A 23,485-nucleotide genomic window follows, 5' to 3' on the forward strand; every position below is an offset into this window, starting at 1 on the left:
TAGTGGGTTGAGTTAGTGGGTTGCTGAGTTAGTGGGTTAGTGAGTTGATGAGTTAGTGAGTTGATGAGTTAGTGAGTTGATGGGTTAGTGGGTTGATGAGTTAGTGGTTTGATGAGTTAGTGAGTTGATGAGCTAGTGGGTTAGTGAGTTGATGAGTTAGTGGGTTGCTGAGTTAGTGGGTTAGTGAGTTGATGAGTTAGTGGGTTAGTGGGTTAGTGAGTTGATGAGTTAGTGGGTTGATGAGTTAGTGGGTTAGTGAGTTGATGAGTTAGTGAGTTGATGAGTTAGTGAGTTGATGGGTTAGTGGGTTGATGAGTTAGTGGGTTAATGGGATAGAGAGTTGATGGGTTAGTGGGTTAATGGGATAGAGAGTTGATGGGTTAGTGAGTTGGTGGGTTAGTGGGTTAGTGGGATAGTGGGTTAGTGGGTTAGCTGGTTGATGAGTTAGTGGGTTAATGGGATAGAGAGTTGATGGGTTAGTGGGTTAATGGGATAGAGAGTTGATGGGTTAGCTGGTTGATGAGTTAGTGGGTTAATGGGATAGAGAGTTGATGAGTTAGCTGGTTGATGAGTTAGTGAGTTGATGAGTTAGTGAGTTGATGAGTTAGTGAGTTGATGGGTTAGTGAGTTGATGAGTTAGTGAGTTGATGAGTTAGTGGGTTGATGAGTTAGTGAGTTGATGAGTTAGTGAGTTGATGAGTTAGTGAGTTGATGGGTTAGTGAGTTGATGAGTTAGTGAGTTGATGGGTTAGTGAGTTGATGGGTTAGTGAGTTGATGAGTTAGTGAGTTGATGGGTTAGTGGGTTGATGAGTTAGTGAGTTGATGAGTTAGTGAGTTGATGAGTTAGTGAGTTGATGGGTTAGTGAGTTGATGGGGTAGTGAGTTGATGAGTTAGTGGGTTGATGAGTTAGTGGGTTGATGAGTTAGTGAGTTGATGAGTTAGTGAGTTGATGGGTTAGTGGGTTGATGAGTTGGTGAGTTGATGAGTTAGTGAGTTGATGAGTTAGTGAGTTGATGAGTTAGTGAGTTGATGAGTTAGTGAGTTGATGAGTTAGTGAGTTGATGGGTTAGTGAGTTGATGAGTTAGTGGGTTGATGAGTTAGTGAGTTGATGAATTAGTGGTTTAGTGAGTTGATGAGTTAGTGAGTTGATGGGTTAGTGAGTTGATGGGTTAGTGAGTTGATGGGTTAGTGAGTTGATGAGTTAGTGAGTTGATGGGTTAGTGAGTTGATGAGCTAGTGAGTTGATGAGTTAGTGAGTTGATGGGTTAGTGAGTTGATGAGTTAGTGAGTTGATGAGTTAGTGAGTTGATGGGTTAGTGAGTTGATGGGTTAGTGAGTTGATGAGTTAGTGAGTTGATGGGTTATTGAGTTGATGGGTTAGTGAGTTGATGAGTTAGTGAGTTGATGAGTTAGTGAGTTGATGAGTTAGTGAGTTGATGAGTTAGCTGGTTGATGGGTTAGTGAGTTGATGGGTTAGTGACGTGGTGAGTGACGTGGTGAGTGACGTGGTGAGTGACGTGGTGAGGTGGTGAGTGAGGTGGTGAGTGACGTGGTGAGCGAGGTGGTGGTGAGCGAGGTGGTGAGCGAGGTGGTGGTGAGCTCACCTTGCACAGAACCTCCACAGGGGTGGTGAGTGACGTGGTGAGCGAGGTGGTGAGTGACGTGGTGAGCGAGGTGGTGATGTGGTGAGTGACGTGGTGGTGGTGAGCTCACCTTGCACAGAACCTCCACAGGGGTGGTGAGTGACGTGGTGAGGTGGTGAGTGACGTGGTGAGTGAGTGACGTGGTGAGTGACGTGGTGAGTGAGATGGTGAGTGAGGTGGTGAGCGAGGTGGTGAGCGAGGTGGTGAGCGAGGTGGTGAGCTCACCTTGCACAGAACCTCCACAGGGGTAGTGGAGTGACGTGGTGAGTGACGTGGTGAGGGACGTGGTGAGCGAGGTGGTGGTGGTGAGTGACGTGGTGAGTGACGTGGTGAGGGACGTGGTGAGCGAGGTGGTGGTGGTGAGTGACGTGGTGAGTGACGTGGTGAGTGACGTGGTGAGTGACGTGGTGACGTGGTGGTGATGTGGTGAGTGACGTGGTGAGCGAGGTGGTGAGTGACGTGGTGAGGGACGTGGTGAGCGAGGTGGTGGTGGTGAGTGACGTGGTGAGTGACGTGGTGAGGGACGTGGTGAGCGAGGTGGTGGTGGTGAGTGACGTGGTGAGTGACGTGGTGAGTGACGTGGTGAGTGACGTGGTGACGTGGTGGTGACGTGGTGAGTGACGTGGTGAGCGAGGTGGTGAGTGACGTGGTGAGTGACGTGGTGACGTGGTGGTGACGTGGTGAGTGACGTGGTGAGCGAGGTGGTGAGTGACGTGGTGAGGGACGTGGTGAGCGAGGTGGTGGTGGTGAGTGACGTGGTGAGTGACGTGGTGAGGGACGTGGTGAGCGAGGTGGTGGTGGTGAGTGACGTGGTGAGTGACGTGGTGAGTGACGTGGTGAGTGACGTGGTGACGTGGTGGTGACGTGGTGAGTGACGTGGTGAGCGAGGTGGTGAGTGACGTGGTGAGTGACGTGGTGAGCGAGGTGGTGAGTGACGTGGTGAGTGACGTGGTGAGCGAAGTGGTGAGTGACGTGGTGAGTGACGTGGTGAGTGACGTGGTGAGTGACGTGGTGAGCGAGGTGGTGAGCGAGGTGGTGAGCTCACCTTGCACAGGACCTCCACAGGGGTGGTGAGTGACGTGGTGAGGTGGTGAGTGAGTGAGGTGGTGAGCGAGGTGGTGAGCGAGGTGGTGAGCTCACCTTGCACAGGACCTCCACAGGGGTGGTGAGCGAGGTGGTGAGGTGGTGAGTGACGTGGTGAGGTGGTGAGTGAGTCAGTGAGTGACGTGGTGAGTGACGTGGTGAGTGACGTGGTGACGTGGTGAGGTGGTGAGCGAGGTGGTGAGCGAGGTGGTGAGTGACGTGGTGAGTGACGTGGTGAGCGAGGTGGTGAGCGAGGTGGTGAGCGAGGTGGTGAGCGAGGTGGTGAGCTCACCTTGCACAGGACCTCCACAGGGGTGGTGGAGTGACGTGGTGAGTGAGTGACGTGGTGAGTGACGTGGTGAGCGAGGTGGTGAGCGACGTGGTGAGTGACGTGGTGAGTGACGTGGTGAGGTGGTGAGTGAGTGACGTGGTGAGCGAGTGACGTGGTGAGTGAGTGACGTGGTGAGTGACGTGGTGAGTGACGTGGTGAGTGACGTGGTGAGCGAGGTGGTGAGCGACGTGGTGAGTGACGTGGTGAGTGACGTGGTGAGGTGGTGAGTGAGTGACGTGGTGAGCGAGTGACGTGGTGAGTGAGTGACGTGGTGAGTGACGTGGTGAGTGACGTGGTGAGTGACGTGGTGAGCGAGGTGGTGAGCGACGTGGTGAGTGACGTGGTGAGTGACGTGGTGAGGTGGTGAGTGAGTGACGTGGTGAGCGAGTGACGTGGTGAGTGAGTGACGTGGTGAGTGACGTGGTGAGTGACGTGGTGAGTGACGTGGTGAGCGAGGTGGTGAGCGAGGTGGTGAGCTCACCTTGCACAGAACCTCCACAGGGGTGGTGAGTGACGTGGTGAGTGAGTGACGTGGTGAGTGAGCTGGTGAGCGACTTGGTGAGCGAGGTGGTGAGCTCACCTTGCACAGGACCTCCACAGGGGTGGTGAGTGACGTGGTGAGCGAGGTGGTGAGTGAGGTGGTGAGTGACGTGGTGAGGTGGTGAGTGAGTGACGTGGTGAGCGAGGTGGTGAGCGAGGTGGTGAGCGAGGTGGTGAGGTGGTGAGCGAGGTGGTGAGCGAGGTGGTGAGCGAGGTGGTGAGCGAGGTGGTGAGCGAGGTGGTGAGCTCACCTTGCACAGGACCTCCACAGGGGTGGTGAGTGACGTGGTGAGGTGGTGATGAGGTGGTGAGTGACGTGGTGAGGTGGTGACGAGGTGGTGAGCGAGGTGGTGAGTTGGTGAGGTGGTGAGCGAGGTGGTGAGCGAGGTGGTGAGCTCACCTTGCACAGGACCTCCACTGGGGTGGTGAGTGACGTGGTGAGGTGGTGAGTGAGGTGGTGAGCGAGGTGGTGAGCGAGGTTGTGGTGAGCGAGGTGGTGAGCTCACCTTGCACAGGACCTCCACTGGGGTGGTGAGCGAGGTGGTGAGTGAGTGACGTGGTGAGGTGGTGAGTGAGTGACGTGGTGAGTGAGTGACGTGGTGAGGTGGTGAGTTGGTGAGCGAGGTGGTGAGCTCACCTTGCACAGGACCTCCAATGGGGTGGTGAGTGACGTGGTGAGTGACGTGGTGAGGTGATGTGGTGAGCGAGGTGGTGAGTTGGTGAGGTGGTGAGGTGGTGAGTGAGTGACGTGGTGAGCGAGGTGGTGAGCTCACCTTGCACAGGGCCTCCACTGGGGTGGTGAGTGACGTGGTGAGTGACGTGGTGAGCGAGGTGGTGAGCGAGGTGGTGACGTGGTGAGGTGGTGAGCGAGGTGGTGAGCGAGGTGGTGAGTGACGTGGTGAGTGAGTTGGTGAGCGAGGTGGTGAGCGAGGTGGTGGTGAGCTCACCTTGCACAGGACCTCCACTGGGGTGGTGAGTGAGGTGGTGAGCGAGGTGGTGAGTGAGGTGGTGAGCGAGGTGGTGAGTGACGTGGTGAGTGAGTGATGTGGTGAGGTGGTGAGTGACGTGGTGAGTTGGTGAGCGAGGTGGTGAGCGAGGTGGTGGTGAGCTCACCTTGCACAGGACCTCCACTGGGGTGGTGAGTGACGTGGTGAGTGACGTGGTGAGTTGGTGAGGTGGTGAGGGTGAGCTCACCTTGCACAGGACCTCCACTGGGGTGGTGAGCGAGGTGGTGAGGTGGTGAGTTGGTGAGGTGGTGAGCGAGGTGGTGAGCTCACCTTGCACAGGACCTCCACTGGGGTGGTGAGTGACGTGGTGAGTGACGTGGTGAGTTGGTGAGTGAGGTGGTGAGCTCACCTTGCACAGGACCTCCACTGGGGTGGTGAGCGAGGTGGTGAGTGAGTTGGTGAGCGAGGTGGTGAGCTCACCTTGCACAGGACCTCCACCGGGGTGGTGAGTGACGTGGTGGTGAGTGAGGTGGTGAGTGGCGTGGTGAGGTGGTGGTGGTGAGCTCACCTTGCACAGGACCTCCACTGGGGTGGTGAGCGAGGTGGTGAGTGGCGTGGTGAGGTGGTGGTGGTGAGCTCACCTTGCACAGGACCTCCACTGGGGTGGACATTTTCTTCTCACTGATCTTCTCATACTTCTGTTTCTTAGTGGCCGCCTGGGGGCATGCACAGACACACACTGTACACACTGTACACACTGCACACAACACACTGTACACACACTGTACACACTGCACACACTGTGCACACTGTACACACACTGTACACACTGCACACAACACACTGTACACACACCGCGCACGCCGTACACACACTGTACACACACCGCACACACACTGTGCACACTGTACACACACACACAGTGTACACACACACACAGTGTACACACACACACAGTGTACACACACACACACAGTGTACACACACACAGTGTACACACACACACACACAGTGTACACTCACACACACAGTGTACACTCACACAGTGTACACACACAGTGTACACACACACACACAGTGTACACTCACACACAGTGTACACTCACACACACAGTGTACACACACACACACTGTATACACACTGTACACACACACACTGTACACACACTGTACACACACAGTGTACACACTCACACACACAGTGTACACTCACACACACAGTGTACACACACACACTGTATACACACTGTACACACACACACACTGTACACACACTGTACACACACACAGTGCACACACACAGTGTACACTCACACACACAGTGTACACTCACACACACAGTGTACACCCACACACACAGTGTACACCCACACACACAGTGTACACACACACAGTGTACACACACACACACAGTGTACACACACACAGTGTACACACACACAGTGTACACACACACACACAGTGTACACACATAGTGTACACACACACACACACACAGTGTACACACACACAGTGTACACACACCACACAGTGTACACACACCACACAGTGTACACACACACAGTGTACATACACAGTGTACACACACAGTGTACATACACAGTGTACACACACAGTGTACACACACACAGTGTACACACACACACTGTGTGTATACACACTGTGTGTGTATACACACAGTGTGTGTACACACACACAGTGGTGAGTGAGTGGTGAGTGAGTGGTGAGTGAGTGGTGAGCGAGTGGTGAGTGAGTGGTGAGTGAGTGGTGAGCGGTACCTTGAGTCCCTGCCAAGGTAGGCTGGTGCGGTTAAAGTACATCAACACGTAGCCCAGAGACTCCATGTCGTCACGCCGGCTACACACACACACAGACACAGAAACACACACACACACAGTGTACACACACACAGATACACACACACACACAGTGTACACACACACAGATACACACACACACACACACAGACACACACACACACAGACACACACAGACATACACACACACACACACAGAGACACACACACAGACACACAGAGATACACACACACACACAGACACACACACAGATACACACAGAGATACACACAGAAACACACACACAGACACACACACACAGACACACACACAGATACACAGAAACACACACACACAGACACACACACAGACACACACAGATACACACACATACACAGAAACACACACACACAGACACACACACACATACACAGACACACACACAGACACACACACACACAGATACACACACAGATACACAGAAACAAACACACACAGACACACACACAGACACACACAGATACACACACACACACAGATACACACACACACAGTGACACACACACACATACACAGACACACACACAGATACACACACAGATACACACACAGATACACAGAAACACACACACACAGTGACACACACACACATACACACACACAGATACACACACAGATACACAGAAACACACACACACAGTGACACACACACACACAGACACAGTGGTTGGTAGTGGTAGTTGGAGGTAGTTACTGGTAGTTAGTGGTAGATGTGGTAGTGGTAGTTAGTGGTAGTAGTAGTAGTTAGTGGTAGTAGTTAGTGGTAGTTAGTAGTAGTAGTGGTAGTTAGTGGTAGTTAGTGGTAGTTAGTAGTGATAGTTAGTGATAGTTAGTAGTGATAGTTAGTAGTGGTAGTTAGTGATAGTGATAGTTCGATCCCCAGGTGGGCGTTGATGGAGGCGTATCTCGCCGTGCCCACAGTAGTGGTAGTAGTAGTAGTGGTAGTAGTAGTGGTAGTTAGTGGTAGTTAGTAGTGATAGTTAGTGATAGTTACCTCTGCTCGATCCCCAGGTGGGCGTTGATGGAGGCGTATCTCGCCGTGCCCACAGTAGTGATAGTAGTTAGTAGAAGTAGTGGTAGTAGTTAGTAGTAGTAGTGGTAGTTAGTAGTGGTAGTTAGTGATAGTTAGTGGTAGTTAGTGGTAGTTAGTGATAGTTAGTGATAGTGGTAGTTAGTTAGTGGTAGTTACCTCTGCTCGATCCCCAGGTGAGCGTTGATGGAGGCGTATCTCGCTGTGCCCACAGTAGTGGTAGTAGTGGTAGTTAGTAGTGGTAGTTAGTGATAGTTAGTGGTAGTTAGTGATAGTTACCTCTGCTCGATCCCCAGGTGAGCGTTGATGGAGGCGTATCTCGCCGTGCCCGTCAGGTTTTTATCCTCACGGTATGGAATGTGCTGTGCCCACAGTACTAGTTAGTAGTAGTGGTAGTTAGTAGTGGTAGTTAGTGATAGTTAGTAGTGGTAGTTAGTGATAGTAGTTAGTAGTGGTAGTTAGTGATAGTTAGTGGTAGTTAGTGATAGTGATAGTTACCCTCTGCTCGATCCCCAGATGGGCGTTGATGGAGGCGTATCTCGCCGTGCCCACAGTAGTGGTAGTTAGTAGAAGTAGTGGTAGTAGTTAGTAGTAGTAGTTAGTGATAGTAGTGGTAGTTAGTAGTGGTAGTTAGTGATAGTGATAGTTACCTCTGCTCGATCCCCAGGTGAGCGTTGATGGAGGCGTATCTCGCCGTGCCCACAGTAGTGGTAGTAGTTAGTAGTAGTGATAGTAGTTAGTAGTAGTGGTAGTTAGTAGTGATAGTTAGTGATAGTTAGTGGTAGTTAGTGATAGTTACCTCTGCTCGATCCCCAGATGAGCGTTGATGGAGGCGTATCTCGCTGTGCCCACAGTACTAGTTAGTAGTGATAGTTAGTAGTGATAGTTAGTAGTGATAGTTAGTAGTGGTAGTTAGTGATAGTTACCTCTGCTCGATCCCCAGGTGAGCGTTGATGGAGGCGTATCTCGCCATGCCCACAGTAGTGGTAGTAGTTAGTAGTAGTGATAGTAGTTAGTAGTAGTGGTAGTTAGTAGTGGTAGTTAGTGATAGTTAGTGATAGTGGTAGTTAGTAGTGGTAGTTACCTCTGCTCGATCCCCAGGTGAGCGTTGATGGAGGCGTATCTCGCCATGCCCACAGTAGTGGTAGTAGTTAGTAGTAGTGATAGTAGTTAGTAGTAGTGGTAGTTAGTAGTGGTAGTTAGTGATAGTGGTAGTTAGTGATAGTTAGTAGTGGTAGTTAGTGATAGTTAGTTAGTGATAGTTAGTGATAGTGATAGTTACCTCTGCTCGATCCCCAGGTGAGCGTTGATGGAGGCGTATCTCGCTGTGCCCACAGTACTAGTTAGTAGTGATAGTTAGTAGTGGTAGTTACCTCTGCTCGATCCCCAGGTGAGCGTTGATGGAGGCGTATCTCGCTGTGCCCGTCAGGTTTTTATCCTCACGGTATGGAATGTGCTGCCGGGTTCGGCTGTCTCGATACTTCTTGGCGAGTCCAAAGTCGATGAGGTACAGCTGCACACACACACAGCATAGTACACAGCATAGTACACACAGCATAGTACACACAGCATAGTACACAGCATAGTGTACACACACACACAGCATAGTACACACACACACAGCATAGTACACACACACACAGCATAGTACACACAGCATAGTACACACACACAGCATAGTACACACAGCATAGTACACACAGCATAGTGTACACACACACAGCATAGTACACACACAGCATAGTGTACACACAGCATAGTACACACAGCATAGTGTACACACAGCATAGTACACACAGCATAGTACACACAGCATAGTACACACAGCATAGTGTACACACACAGCATAGTACACACAGCATAGTACACACACACAGCATAGTGTACACACAGCATAGTGTACACACACAGCATAGTGTACACACAGCATAGTACACACACACACAGCATAGTACACACAGCATAGTACACACACACACAGCATAGTACACACAGCATAGTACACACACACAGCATAGTACACACAGCATAGTACACACAGCATAGTACACACAGCATAGTGTACACACACACAGCATAGTGTACACACAGCATAGTACACACAGCATAGTACACACAGCATAGTGTACACACACACAGCATAGTGTACACACAGCATAGTACACACAGCATAGTGTACACACACACAGCATAGTACACACAGCATAGTGTACACACAGCATAGTACACAGCATAGTGTACACAGTATAGTGTACACACAGCATAGTGTACACACAGCATAGTGTACACACACACAGCATAGTGTACACACAGCATAGTACACACACACAGCATAGTGTACACACAGCATAGTACACACAGCACAGTACACACACACACAGTACACACACACACACACAGCATAGTACACACACACACACACACAGCATAGTACACACACACACAGCATAGTACACACACACACAGCATAGTACACACAGCATAGTACACACAGCATACTACACACAGCATAGTACACACAGTACAGTGTACACACAGCACAGTACACACAGCATAGTGTACACACAGCATAGTACACACAGCATACTACACACAGCATAGTACACACAGCATAGTGTACACACAGCATAGTGTACACACATCATAGTGTACACACAGCATAGTACACACAGCATAGTGTACACACATCATAGTGTACACACAGCATAGTACACACAGCATAGTACACACACACACACAGCATAGTGTACACACACAGCATAGTACACACACACGGCATAGTACACACACACTCAGCATAGTACACACAGCATAGTGTACACACACAGCATAGTACACACACACGGCATAGTACACATACACAGCATAGTACACACAGCATAGTACACACACACACAGCATAGTACACACAGCATAGTACACACACACAGCATAGTACACACAGCATAGTACACACACACACAGCATAGTACACACAGCATAGTACACACAGCATAGTACACACAGCATAGTGTACACACAGCATAGTACACACAGCATAGTGTACACACAACATACTACACACAGCATAGTGTACACACACACAGCATAGTGTACACACACACAGCATAGTGTACACACAGCACAGTGTACACAGCATAGTGTACACACAGCATAGTACACACACAGCATAGTGTACACACAGCATAGTGTACACACAACATACTACACACAGCATAGTACACACAGCATAGTGTACACACAACATACTACACACAGCATAGTACACACAGCATAGTACACACAGCATAGTGTACACACAACATACTACACACAGCATAGTACACACAGCATAGTGTACACACAACATACTACACACAGCATAGTACACACAGCATAGTGTACACACAACATACTACACACAGCATAGTACACACAGCATAGTGTACACACAGCATAGTGTACACACAGCATAGTACACACAGCATAGTGTACACACACACAGCATAGTGTACACACACACACACAGCATAGTGTACACACACAGCATAGTACACACAGCATAGTACACACAGCATAGTGTACACACACACAGCATAGTACACACACAGCATAGTGTACACACACACACACACAGCATAGTACACACAGCATAGTGTACACAGCATAGTACACACAGCATAGTGTACACACACAGCATAGTACACACAGCATAGTGTACACACACAGCATAGTACACACACAGCATAGTACACACACAGCATAGTACACACACACAGCATAGTACACACACACAGCATAGTACACACAGCATAGTACACACAGCATAGTGTACACACAACATACTACACACAGCATAGTGTACACACAACATACTACACACAGCATAGTACACACAGCATAGTGTACACACAACATACTACACACAGCATAGTACACACAGCATAGTGTACACACAACATACTACACACAACATACTACACACAGCATAGTACACACAGCATAGTGTACACACACACAGCATAGTGTACACACACACACAGCAGTGTACACACACAGCATAGTACACACAGCATAGTACACACACACACAGCATAGTACACACAGCATAGTACACACAGCATAGTACACACAGCATAGTACACACACACACAGCATAGTGTACACACACACACACAGCATAGTACACACAGCATAGTGTACACACACACACACACAGCATAGTACACACACACAGCATAGTACACACACACAGCATAGTACACACAGCATAGTACACACAGCATAGTACACACAGCATAGTACACACACACAACATAGTACACACAGCATAGTACACACAGCATAGTACACACAGCATAGTGTACACACAACATACTACACACAGCATAGTACACACAGCATAGTGTACACACAGCATAGTGTACACACAGCATAGTGTACACACAACATACTACACACAGCATAGTGTACACACAGCATAGTGTACACACACACAGCATAGTGTACACACACACACAGCAGTGTACACACACAGCATAGTACACACAGCATAGTACACACACACACAGCATAGTACACACAGCATAGTACACACAGCATAGTACACACAGCATAGTACACACAGCATAGTACACACACACACAGCATAGTGTACACACACACACAGCATAGTACACACAGCATAGTGTACACACACACACACAGCATAGTACACACACACAGCATAGTACACACACACAGCATAGTACACACAGCATAGTACACACAGCATAGTACACACAGCATAGTACACACACACAACATAGTACACACAGCATAGTACACACAGCATAGTACACACAGCATAGTACACACAGCATAGTACACACACACAGCATAGTGCACACACACAGCATAGTGTACACACACACAGCATAGTGTACACAGCATAGTGTACACACAGCATAGTGTACACACAGCATAGTACACACAGCATAGTACACACAGCATAGTACACACAGCATAGTACACACACACACAGCATAGTGTACACACACACAGCATAGTACACACACACACAGCATAGTACACACACACACAGCATAGTACACACAGCATAGTACACACAGCATACTACACACAGCATAGTACACACAGTACAGTGTACACACAGCACAGTACACACAGCATAGTGTACACACAGCATAGTACACACAGCATACTACACACAGCATAGTACACACAGCATAGTGTACACACAGCATAGTGTACACACATCATAGTGTACACACAGCATAGTACACACAGCATAGTGTACACACATCATAGTGTACACACAGCATAGTACACACAGCATAGTACACACACACACACAGCATAGTGTACACACACAGCATAGTACACACACACGGCATAGTACACACACACTCAGCATAGTATACACAGCATAGTGTACACACACAGCATAGTACACACACACGGCATAGTACACATACACAGCATAGTACACACAGCATAGTACACACACACACAGCATAGTACACACAGCATAGTACACACACACACAGCATAGTACACACAGCATAGTACACACACACACAGCATAGTACACACAGCATAGTACACACAGCATAGTGTACACACAGCATAGTACACACAGCATAGTGTACACACAACATACTACACACAGCATAGTGTACACACACACAGCATAGTGTACACACACACAGCATAGTGTACACACAGCACAGTGTACACAGCATAGTGTACACACAGCATAGTACACACACAGCATAGTGTACACACAGCATAGTGTACACACAACATACTACACACAGCATAGTACACACAGCATAGTGTACACACAACATACTACACACAGCATAGTACACACAGCATAGTACACACAGCATAGTGTACACACAACATACTACACACAGCATAGTACACACAGCATAGTGTACACACAACATACTACACACAGCATAGTACACACAGCATAGTGTACACACAACATACTACACACAGCATAGTACACACAGCATAGTGTACACACAGCATAGTGTACACACAGCATAGTACACACAGCATAGTGTACACACACACAGCATAGTGTACACACACACACACAGCATAGTGTACACACACAGCATAGTACACACAGCATAGTACACACAGCATAGTGTACACACACACAGCATAGTACACACACAGCATAGTGTACACACACACACACAGCATAGTACACACAGCATAGTGTACACAGCATAGTACACACAGCATAGTGTACACACACAGCATAGTACACACAGCATAGTGTACACACACAGCATAGTACACACACAGCATAGTACACACACAGCATAGTACACACACACAGCATAGTACACACACACAGCATAGTACACACAGCATAGTACACACAGCATAGTGTACACACAACATACTACACACAGCATAGTGTACACACAACATACTACACACAGCATAGTACACACAGCATAGTGTACACACAACATACTACACACAGCATAGTACACACAGCATAGTGTACACACAACATACTACACACAACATACTACACACAGCATAGTACACACAGCATAGTGTACACACACACAGCATAGTGTACACACACACACAGCAGTGTACACACACAGCATAGTACACACAGCATAGTACACACACACAGCATAGTACACACAGCATAGTACACACAGGATAGTACACACACACACAGCATAGTGTACACACACACACAGCATAGTACACACAGCATAGTGTACACACACACACACACAGCATAGTACACACACACAGCATAGTACACACACACAGCATAGTACACACAGCATAGTACACACAGCATAGTACACACACAACATAGTACACACAGCATAGTACACACAGCATAGTACACACAGCATAGTGTACACACAACATACTACACACAGCATAGTACACACAGCATAGTGTACACACAGCATAGTGTACACACAGCATAGTGTACACACAACATACTACACACAGCATAGTGTACACACAGCATAGTGTACACACACACAGCATAGTGTACACACACACACAGCAGTGTACACACACAGCATAGTACACACAGCATAGTACACACACACACAGCATAGTACACACAGCATAGTACACACAGCATAGTACACACAGCATAGTACACACAGCATAGTACACACACACACAGCATAGTGTACACACACACAGCATAGTACACACAGCATAGTGTACACACACACACACACAGCATAGTACACACACACAGCATAGTACACACACACAGCATAGTACACACAGCATAGTACACACAGCATAGTACACACAGCATAGTACACACACACAACATAGTACACACAGCATAGTACACACAGCATAGTACACACAGCATAGTACACACAGCATAGTACACACACACAGCATAGTGCACACACACAGCATAGTGTACACACACACAGCATAGTGTACACAGCATAGTGTACACACAGCATAGTGTACACACAGCATAGTACACACAGCATAGCACACACAGCATAGTACACACAGCATAGTACACACACACACAGCATAGTGTACACACACACAGCATAGTACACACACACAGCATAGTACACACACACAGCATAGTACACACAGCATAGTACACACAGCATAGTACACACAGCATAGTACACACACACAGCATAGTACACACAGCATAGTACACACAGCATAGTACACACACACACAGCATAGTACACACACACAGCATAGTGTACACACAGCATAGTACACACACACAGCATAGTGTACACACACACACACAGCATAGTACACACACACACAGCATAGTACACACAGCATAGTACACACACACAGCATAGTACACACAGCATAGTACACACAGCATAGTACACACACACACAGCATAGTACACACACACAGCATAGTGTACACACACACACAGCATAGTACACACACACACAGCATAGTACACACAGCATAGTACACACACACAGCATAGTACACACAGCATAGTACACACAGCATAGTACACACACACACACAGCATAGTACACACACACACACAGCATAGTACACACACACAGCATAGTACACACAGCATAGTACACACACACACAGCATAGTACACACAGCATAGTACACACAGCATAGTGTACACACAGCATAGTACACACAGCATAGTGTACAAACATACTACACACAGCATAGTGTACACACACAGCATAGTGTACACACACACAGCATAGTGTACACACAGCACAGTGTACACAGCATAGTGTACACACAGCATAGTACACACACAGCATAGTGTACACACAGCATAGTGTACACACAACATACTACACACAGCATAGTACACACAGCATAGTGTACACACAACATACTACACACAGCATAGTACACACAGCATAGTACACACAGCATAGTACACACAGCATAGTGTACACACAACATACTACACACAGCATAGTACACACAGCATAGTGTACACACAACATACTACACACAGCATAGTACACACAGCATAGTGTACACACAACATACTACACACAGCATAGTACACACAGCATAGTGTACACACAGCATAGTGTACACACAGCATAGTACACACAGCATAGTGTACACACACACAGCATAGTGTACACACACACACACAGCATAGTGTACACACACAGCATAGTACACACAGCATAGTACACACAGCATAGTGTACACACACACAGCATAGTACACACACAGCATAGTGTACACACACACACACACAGCATAGTACACACAGCATAGTGTACACAGCATAGTACACACAGCATAGTGTACACACACAGCATAGTACACACAGCATAGTGTACACACACAGCATAGTACACACACAGCATAGTACACACACAGCATAGTACACACACACAGCATAGTACACACACACAGCATAGTACACACAGCATAGTACACACAGCATAGTGTACACACAACATACTACACGCAGCATAGTGTACACACAACATACTACACACAGCATAGTACACACAGCATAGTGTACACACAACATACTACACACAGCATAGTACACACAGCATAGTGTACACACAACATACTACACACAGCATAGTGTACACACAGCATAGTGTACACACAGCATAGTGTACACACAGCATAGTGTACACACAACATACTACACACAGCATAGTGTACACACAGCATAGTGTACACACACACAGCATAGTGTACACACACACACATCAGTGTACACACACAGCATAGTACACACAGCATAGTACACACACACAGCATAGTACACACAGCATAGTACACACAGCATAGTACACACAGCATAGTACACACACACACAGCATAGTGTACACACACACACAGCATAGTACACACAGCATAGTGTACACACACACAGCATAGTGTACACACACACACACACAGCATAGTACACACACACAGCATAGTACACACACACAGCATAGTACACACAGCATAGTACACACAGCATAGTACACACAGCATAGTACACACACACAACATAGTACACACAGCATAGTACACACAGCATAGTACACACAGCATAGTACACACACACAGCATAGTGCACACACAGCATAGTGTACACACACACAGCATAGTGTACACAGCATAGTGTACACACAGCATAGTGTACACACAGCATAGTACACACAGCATAGTACACACAGCATAGTACACACACACAGCATAGTGTACACACACAGCATAGTACACACACAGCATAGTACACACACACAGCATAGTACACACAGCATAGTACACACAGCATAGTACACACAGCATAGTACACACACACAGCATAGTACACAGCATAGTACACACAGCATAGTACACACACACACACAGCATAGTACACACACACAGCATAGTGTACACACAGCATAGTACACACACACAGCATAGTGTACACACACACACACAGCATAGTACACACACACACAGCATAGTACACACAGCATAGTACACACACACAGCATAGTACACACAGCATAGTACACACAGCATAGTACACACACACACAGCATAGTACACACACACAGCATAGTGTACACACACACACAGCATAGTACACACACACACAGCATAGTACACACAGCATAGTACACACAGCATAGTACACACACACAGCATAGTACACACAGCATAGTACACACAGCATAGTACACACACACACACAGCATAGTACACACACACAGCATAGTACACACACACACAGCATAGTACACACACACACAGCATAGTACACACACACAGCATAGTACACACATACACAGCATAGTACACACACACACAGCATAGTACACACACACACAGCATAGTACACACACACAGCATAGTGTACACACACACACACAGCATAGTACACACACACACAGCATAGTACACACAGCATAGTACACACACACAGCATAGTACACACAGCATAGTACACACAGCATAGTACACACACACACAGCATAGTACACACACACAGCATAGTGTACACACACAGCATAGTACACACACACACAGCATAGTACACACACACACACACAGCATAGTACACACACACAGCATAGTACACACACACAGCATAGTAAACACATACACAGCATAGTACACACACACAGCATAGTATACACACACAGCATAGTACACACACACACACAGCATAGTACACACAGCATAGTGTACACACACAGTATAGTGTACACACACAGTATAGTGTACACACAGCATAGTGTACACAGCATAGTACACACAGCATAGTGTACACACAACATATTACACACAGCATAGTACACACATCATAGTACACACAGCATAGTACACACAGCATAGTACACACAGCATAGTGTACACACACACAGCATAATGTACACACAGCATAGTGTACACACACAGCATAGTGTACACACAGCATAGTGTACACACAGCATAGTGTACACACAGCATAGTGTACACACACAGCATAGTACACACACAGCATAGTGTACACACAACATACTACACACAGCATAGTACACACAGCATAGTGTACACACAGCATAGTGTACACACAGCATAGTGTACACACACACAGCATAGTACACACAGCATAGTGTACACACACAGCATAGTACACACACACACAGCATAGTACACACAGCATAGTGTACACACACAGCATAGTACACATAGCATAGTGTACACACACAGCATAGTGTACACACAGCATAGTACACACACAGCATAGTGTACACACAGCACAGTACACACAGCATAGTGTACACACACACAGCATAGTACACACAGCATAGTGTACACACACACACAGCATAGTACACACAGCATAGTGTACACACACAGCATAGTACACATAGCATAGTGTACACACACCGCATAGTGTACACACAGCATAGTGTACACACAGCATAGTACACAACAGCATAGTGTACACACACACAGCATAGTACACACACACAGCATAGTACACACACACACAGCATAGTACACACACAGTATAGTACACACACAGCATAGTACACACACACACAGCATAGTACACACACACAGCATAGTACACACATACACAGCATAGTACACACACACACACAGCATAGTACACACACACACACAGCATAGTACACACACACAGCATAGTGTACACACACACACAGCATAGTACACACACACAGCATAGTACACACAGCATAGTACACACACACAGCATAGTACACACACACAGCATAGTGTACACACACAGCATAGTACACACACACACAGCATAGTACACACACACACACAGCATAGTACACACACAGCATAGTACACACACACAGCATAGTACACACACACAGCATAGTACACACATACACAGCATAGTACACACACACAGCATAGTACACACACACAGCATAGTACACACACACACAGCATAGTACACACAGCATAGTGTACACACACAGTATAGTGTACACACACAGTATAGTGTACACACAGCATAGTGTACACAGCATAGTACACACAGCATTGTGTACACACAACATATTACACACAGCATAGTACACACATCATAGTACACACAGCATAGTACACACAGCATAGTACACACAGCATAGTGTACACACAGCATAGTACACACAGCATAGTACACACAGCATAGTGTACACACACACAGCATAGTGTACACACAGCATAGTGTACACACAGCATAGTGTACACACACACAGCATAGTGTACACAGCATAGTGTACACACAGCAGTGTACACACAGCATAGTGTACACACAGCATAGTGTACACACACACAGCATAGTACACACACAAAGCATAGTGTACACACAACATACTACACACAGCATAGTACACACAGCATAGTGTACACACAGCATAGTGTACACACAGCATAGTGTACACACACACAGCATAGTACACACAGCATAGTGTACACACACAGCATAGTACACACACACACAGCATAGTACACGCAGGATAGTGTACACACACAGCATAGTACACATAGCATAGTGTACACACACAGCATAGTGTACACACAGCATAGTACACACACAGCATAGTGTACACACACACAGCATAGTGTACACACAGCACAGTACACACAGCATAGTGTACACACACACACAGCATAGTACACACAGCATAGTGTACACACACACACAGCATAGTACACACAGCATAGTACACACAGCATAGTGTACACACACAGCATAGTACACATAGCATAGTGTACACACACAGCATAGTGTACACACAGCATAGTGTACACACAGCATAGTACACAACAGCATAGTGTACACACACACAGCATAGTACACACACACAGCATAGTACACACACACACACAGTATAGTACACACACAGCATAGTACACACACACACAGCATAGTACACACAGCATAGTGTACACACACACAGCATAGTACACACAGCATAGTGTACACACACACAGCATAGTACACACACACAGCATAGTGTACACACACACAGCATAGTACACACACACAGCATAGTGTACACACACACAGCATAGTGTACACACAGCATAGTGTACACACACACAGCATAGTACACACAGCATAGTGTACACACACACAGCATAGTACACACAGCATAGTACACAGCATAGTACACACAGCATAGTGTACACACAACATAGTGTACACACAGCATAGTGTACACACAGCATAGTACACACACAGCATAGTGTACACACAGCATAGTACACACACACAGCATAGTGTACACACACACAGCATAGTACACACAGCATAGTACACACACAGCATAGTGCACACACACACAGCATAGTACACACACACACAGCATAGTACACACAGCATAGTGTACACACAGCATAGTACACATAGCATAGTGTACACACACAGCATAGTACACACAGCATAGTACACATAGCATAGTACACATAGCATAGTGTACACACACAGCATAGTGTACACACAGCATAGTGTACACAGCATAGTACACACAGCATAGTGTACACACACAGCATAGTACACACAGCATAGTGTACACACACAGCATAGTACACACAGCATAGTGTACACACACAGCATAGTACACACACAGCATAGTACACACACAGCATAGTACACACACACAGCATAGTACACACAGCATAGTACACACAGCATAGTGTACACACAACATACTACACACAGCATAGTACACACAGCATAGTGTACACACAACATACTACACACAGCATAGTACACACAGCATAGTGTACACACAACATACTACACACAGCATAGTACACACAGCATAGTGTACACACAACATACTACACATAGCATAGTACACACAGCATAGTGTACACACAGCATAGTGTACACACAGCATAGTGTACACACAACATACTACACACAGCATAGTACACACAGCATAGTGTACACACAGCATAGTGTACACACACACAGTATAGTGTACACACACACACACAGCATAGTGTACACACACAGCATAGTACACACAGCATAGTACACAAACACACAGCATAGTACACACAGCATAGTGTACACACACAGCATAGTACACACAGCATAGTACACACAGCATAGTACACACAGCATAGTACACACACACACAGCATAGTGTACACACACACAGCATAGTACACACAGCATAGTGTACACACACACAGCATAGTGTACACACACACACACACAGCATAGTACACACACACAGCATAGTACACACACACAGCATAGTACACACAGCATAGTACACACAGCATAGTACACACACACAACATAGTACACACAGCATAGTACACACAGCATAGTACACACACACAGCATAGTGTACACACACAGCATAGTGTACACACACAGCATAGTGTACACAAACAGCAGAGTGTACACACACACAGCATAGTGTACACACACACAGCATAGTGTACACACACACAGCATAGTGTACACAGCATAGTGTACACACAGCATAGTACACACAGAATACTACACACAGCATAGTACACACAGCATAGTACACACAGCATAGTACACACAGCATAGTACACACAGCATAGTACACACAGCATAGTACACACACACAGCATAGTACACACAGCATAGTACACACAGCATAGTACACACAGCATAGTACACACAGCATAGTACACACACACACAGCATAGTACACACACACAGCATAGTGTACACACACACACACAGCATAGTGTACACACACACACACAGCATAGTACACACAGCATAGTACACACACACAGCATAGTACACACAGCATAGTACACACAGCATAGTACACACAGCATAGTACACACAGCATAGTACACACAGCATAGTACACACACACACAGCATAGTACACACACACACACAGCATAGTACACACACACAGCATAGTGTACACACACAGCATAGTACACACACACAGCATAGTACACACAGCATAGTACACACACACAGCATAGTACACACAGCATAGTACACACAGCATAGTACACACACACAGCATAGTACACACACACAGCATAGTGTACACACACAGCATAGTACACACACACACAGCATAGTACACACACACACAGCATAGTACACACACACAGCATAGTACACACACACAGCATAGTACAGACACACAGCATAGTACACACACACAGCATAGTACACACACACACAGCATAGTACACACATACACAGCATAGTACACACACACACAGCATAGTACACACACACACAGCATAGTACACACACACAGCATAGTGTACACACACACACACAGCATAGTGTACACACACACACACAGCATAGTGTACACACACACACACACAGCATAGTACACACACACACAGCATAGTACACACAGCATAGTACACACACAGCATAGTACACACAGCATAGTACACACAGCATAGTACACACACACACACAGCATAGTGTACACACACAGCATAGTACACACACACACAGCATAGTACACACACACAGCATAGTACACACACACAGCATAGTACACACACACAGCATAGTACACACATACACAGCATAGTACACACACACAGCATAGTACACACACACAGCATAGTACACACACACAGCATAGTACACACAGCATAGTGTACACACACAGTATAGTGTACACACAGCATAGTACACACAGCACAGTACACACAGCATAGTGTACACAACATAGTACACACAGCATAGTGTACACACAACATATTACACACAGCATAGTACACACATCATAGTACACACAGCATAGTACACACAGCATAGTACACACAGCATAGTGTACACACACACAGCATAGTGTACACACAGCATAGTGTACACACAGCATAGTGTACACACACAGCATAGTACACACACACAGCATAGTGTACACACAACATACTACACACAGCATAGTACACACAGCATAGTGTACACACAGCATAGTGTACACACAGCATAGTGTAAACACACAGCATAGTACACACAGCATAGTGTACACACAGCATAGTGTACACACAGCATAGTACACACACACACAGCATAGTACACACAGCATAGTGTACACACACAGCATAGT

At 46.7% G+C, this 23,485-nt stretch overlaps 1 protein-coding gene across 4 annotated transcripts in view; it reads right to left on the reverse strand.

Moving 5' to 3' along the window:
* Positions 1 to 23,485, reverse strand: part of LOC142905332 (casein kinase I-like) — an 83,388-nt gene that overhangs the window by 17,212 nt on the left and 42,691 nt on the right. For all 4 annotated transcript variants that reach the window (XM_076059010.1, XM_076059009.1, XM_076059008.1 and 1 more), the window contains exons 5-7: positions 8,808 to 8,947; positions 6,326 to 6,404; positions 5,189 to 5,263 (exon numbers count right to left, since the gene is read on the reverse strand). In XM_076059010.1, the coding sequence (XP_075915125.1) occupies positions 5,189 to 5,263; positions 6,326 to 6,404; positions 8,808 to 8,947 (294 nt within the window). The remainder of the gene's footprint in view (positions 1 to 5,188; positions 5,264 to 6,325; positions 6,405 to 8,807; positions 8,948 to 23,485) is intronic.

Source organism: Petromyzon marinus (assembly GCF_048934315.1).
Source record: "Petromyzon marinus isolate PM22_M1 ecotype Great Lakes invasive population chromosome 83 unlocalized genomic scaffold, UKy_Petmar_22M1.pri1.0 chr83_unloc.4, whole genome shotgun sequence".
Classification (NCBI taxonomy): Eukaryota; Metazoa; Chordata; class Hyperoartia; order Petromyzontiformes; family Petromyzontidae; genus Petromyzon; species Petromyzon marinus.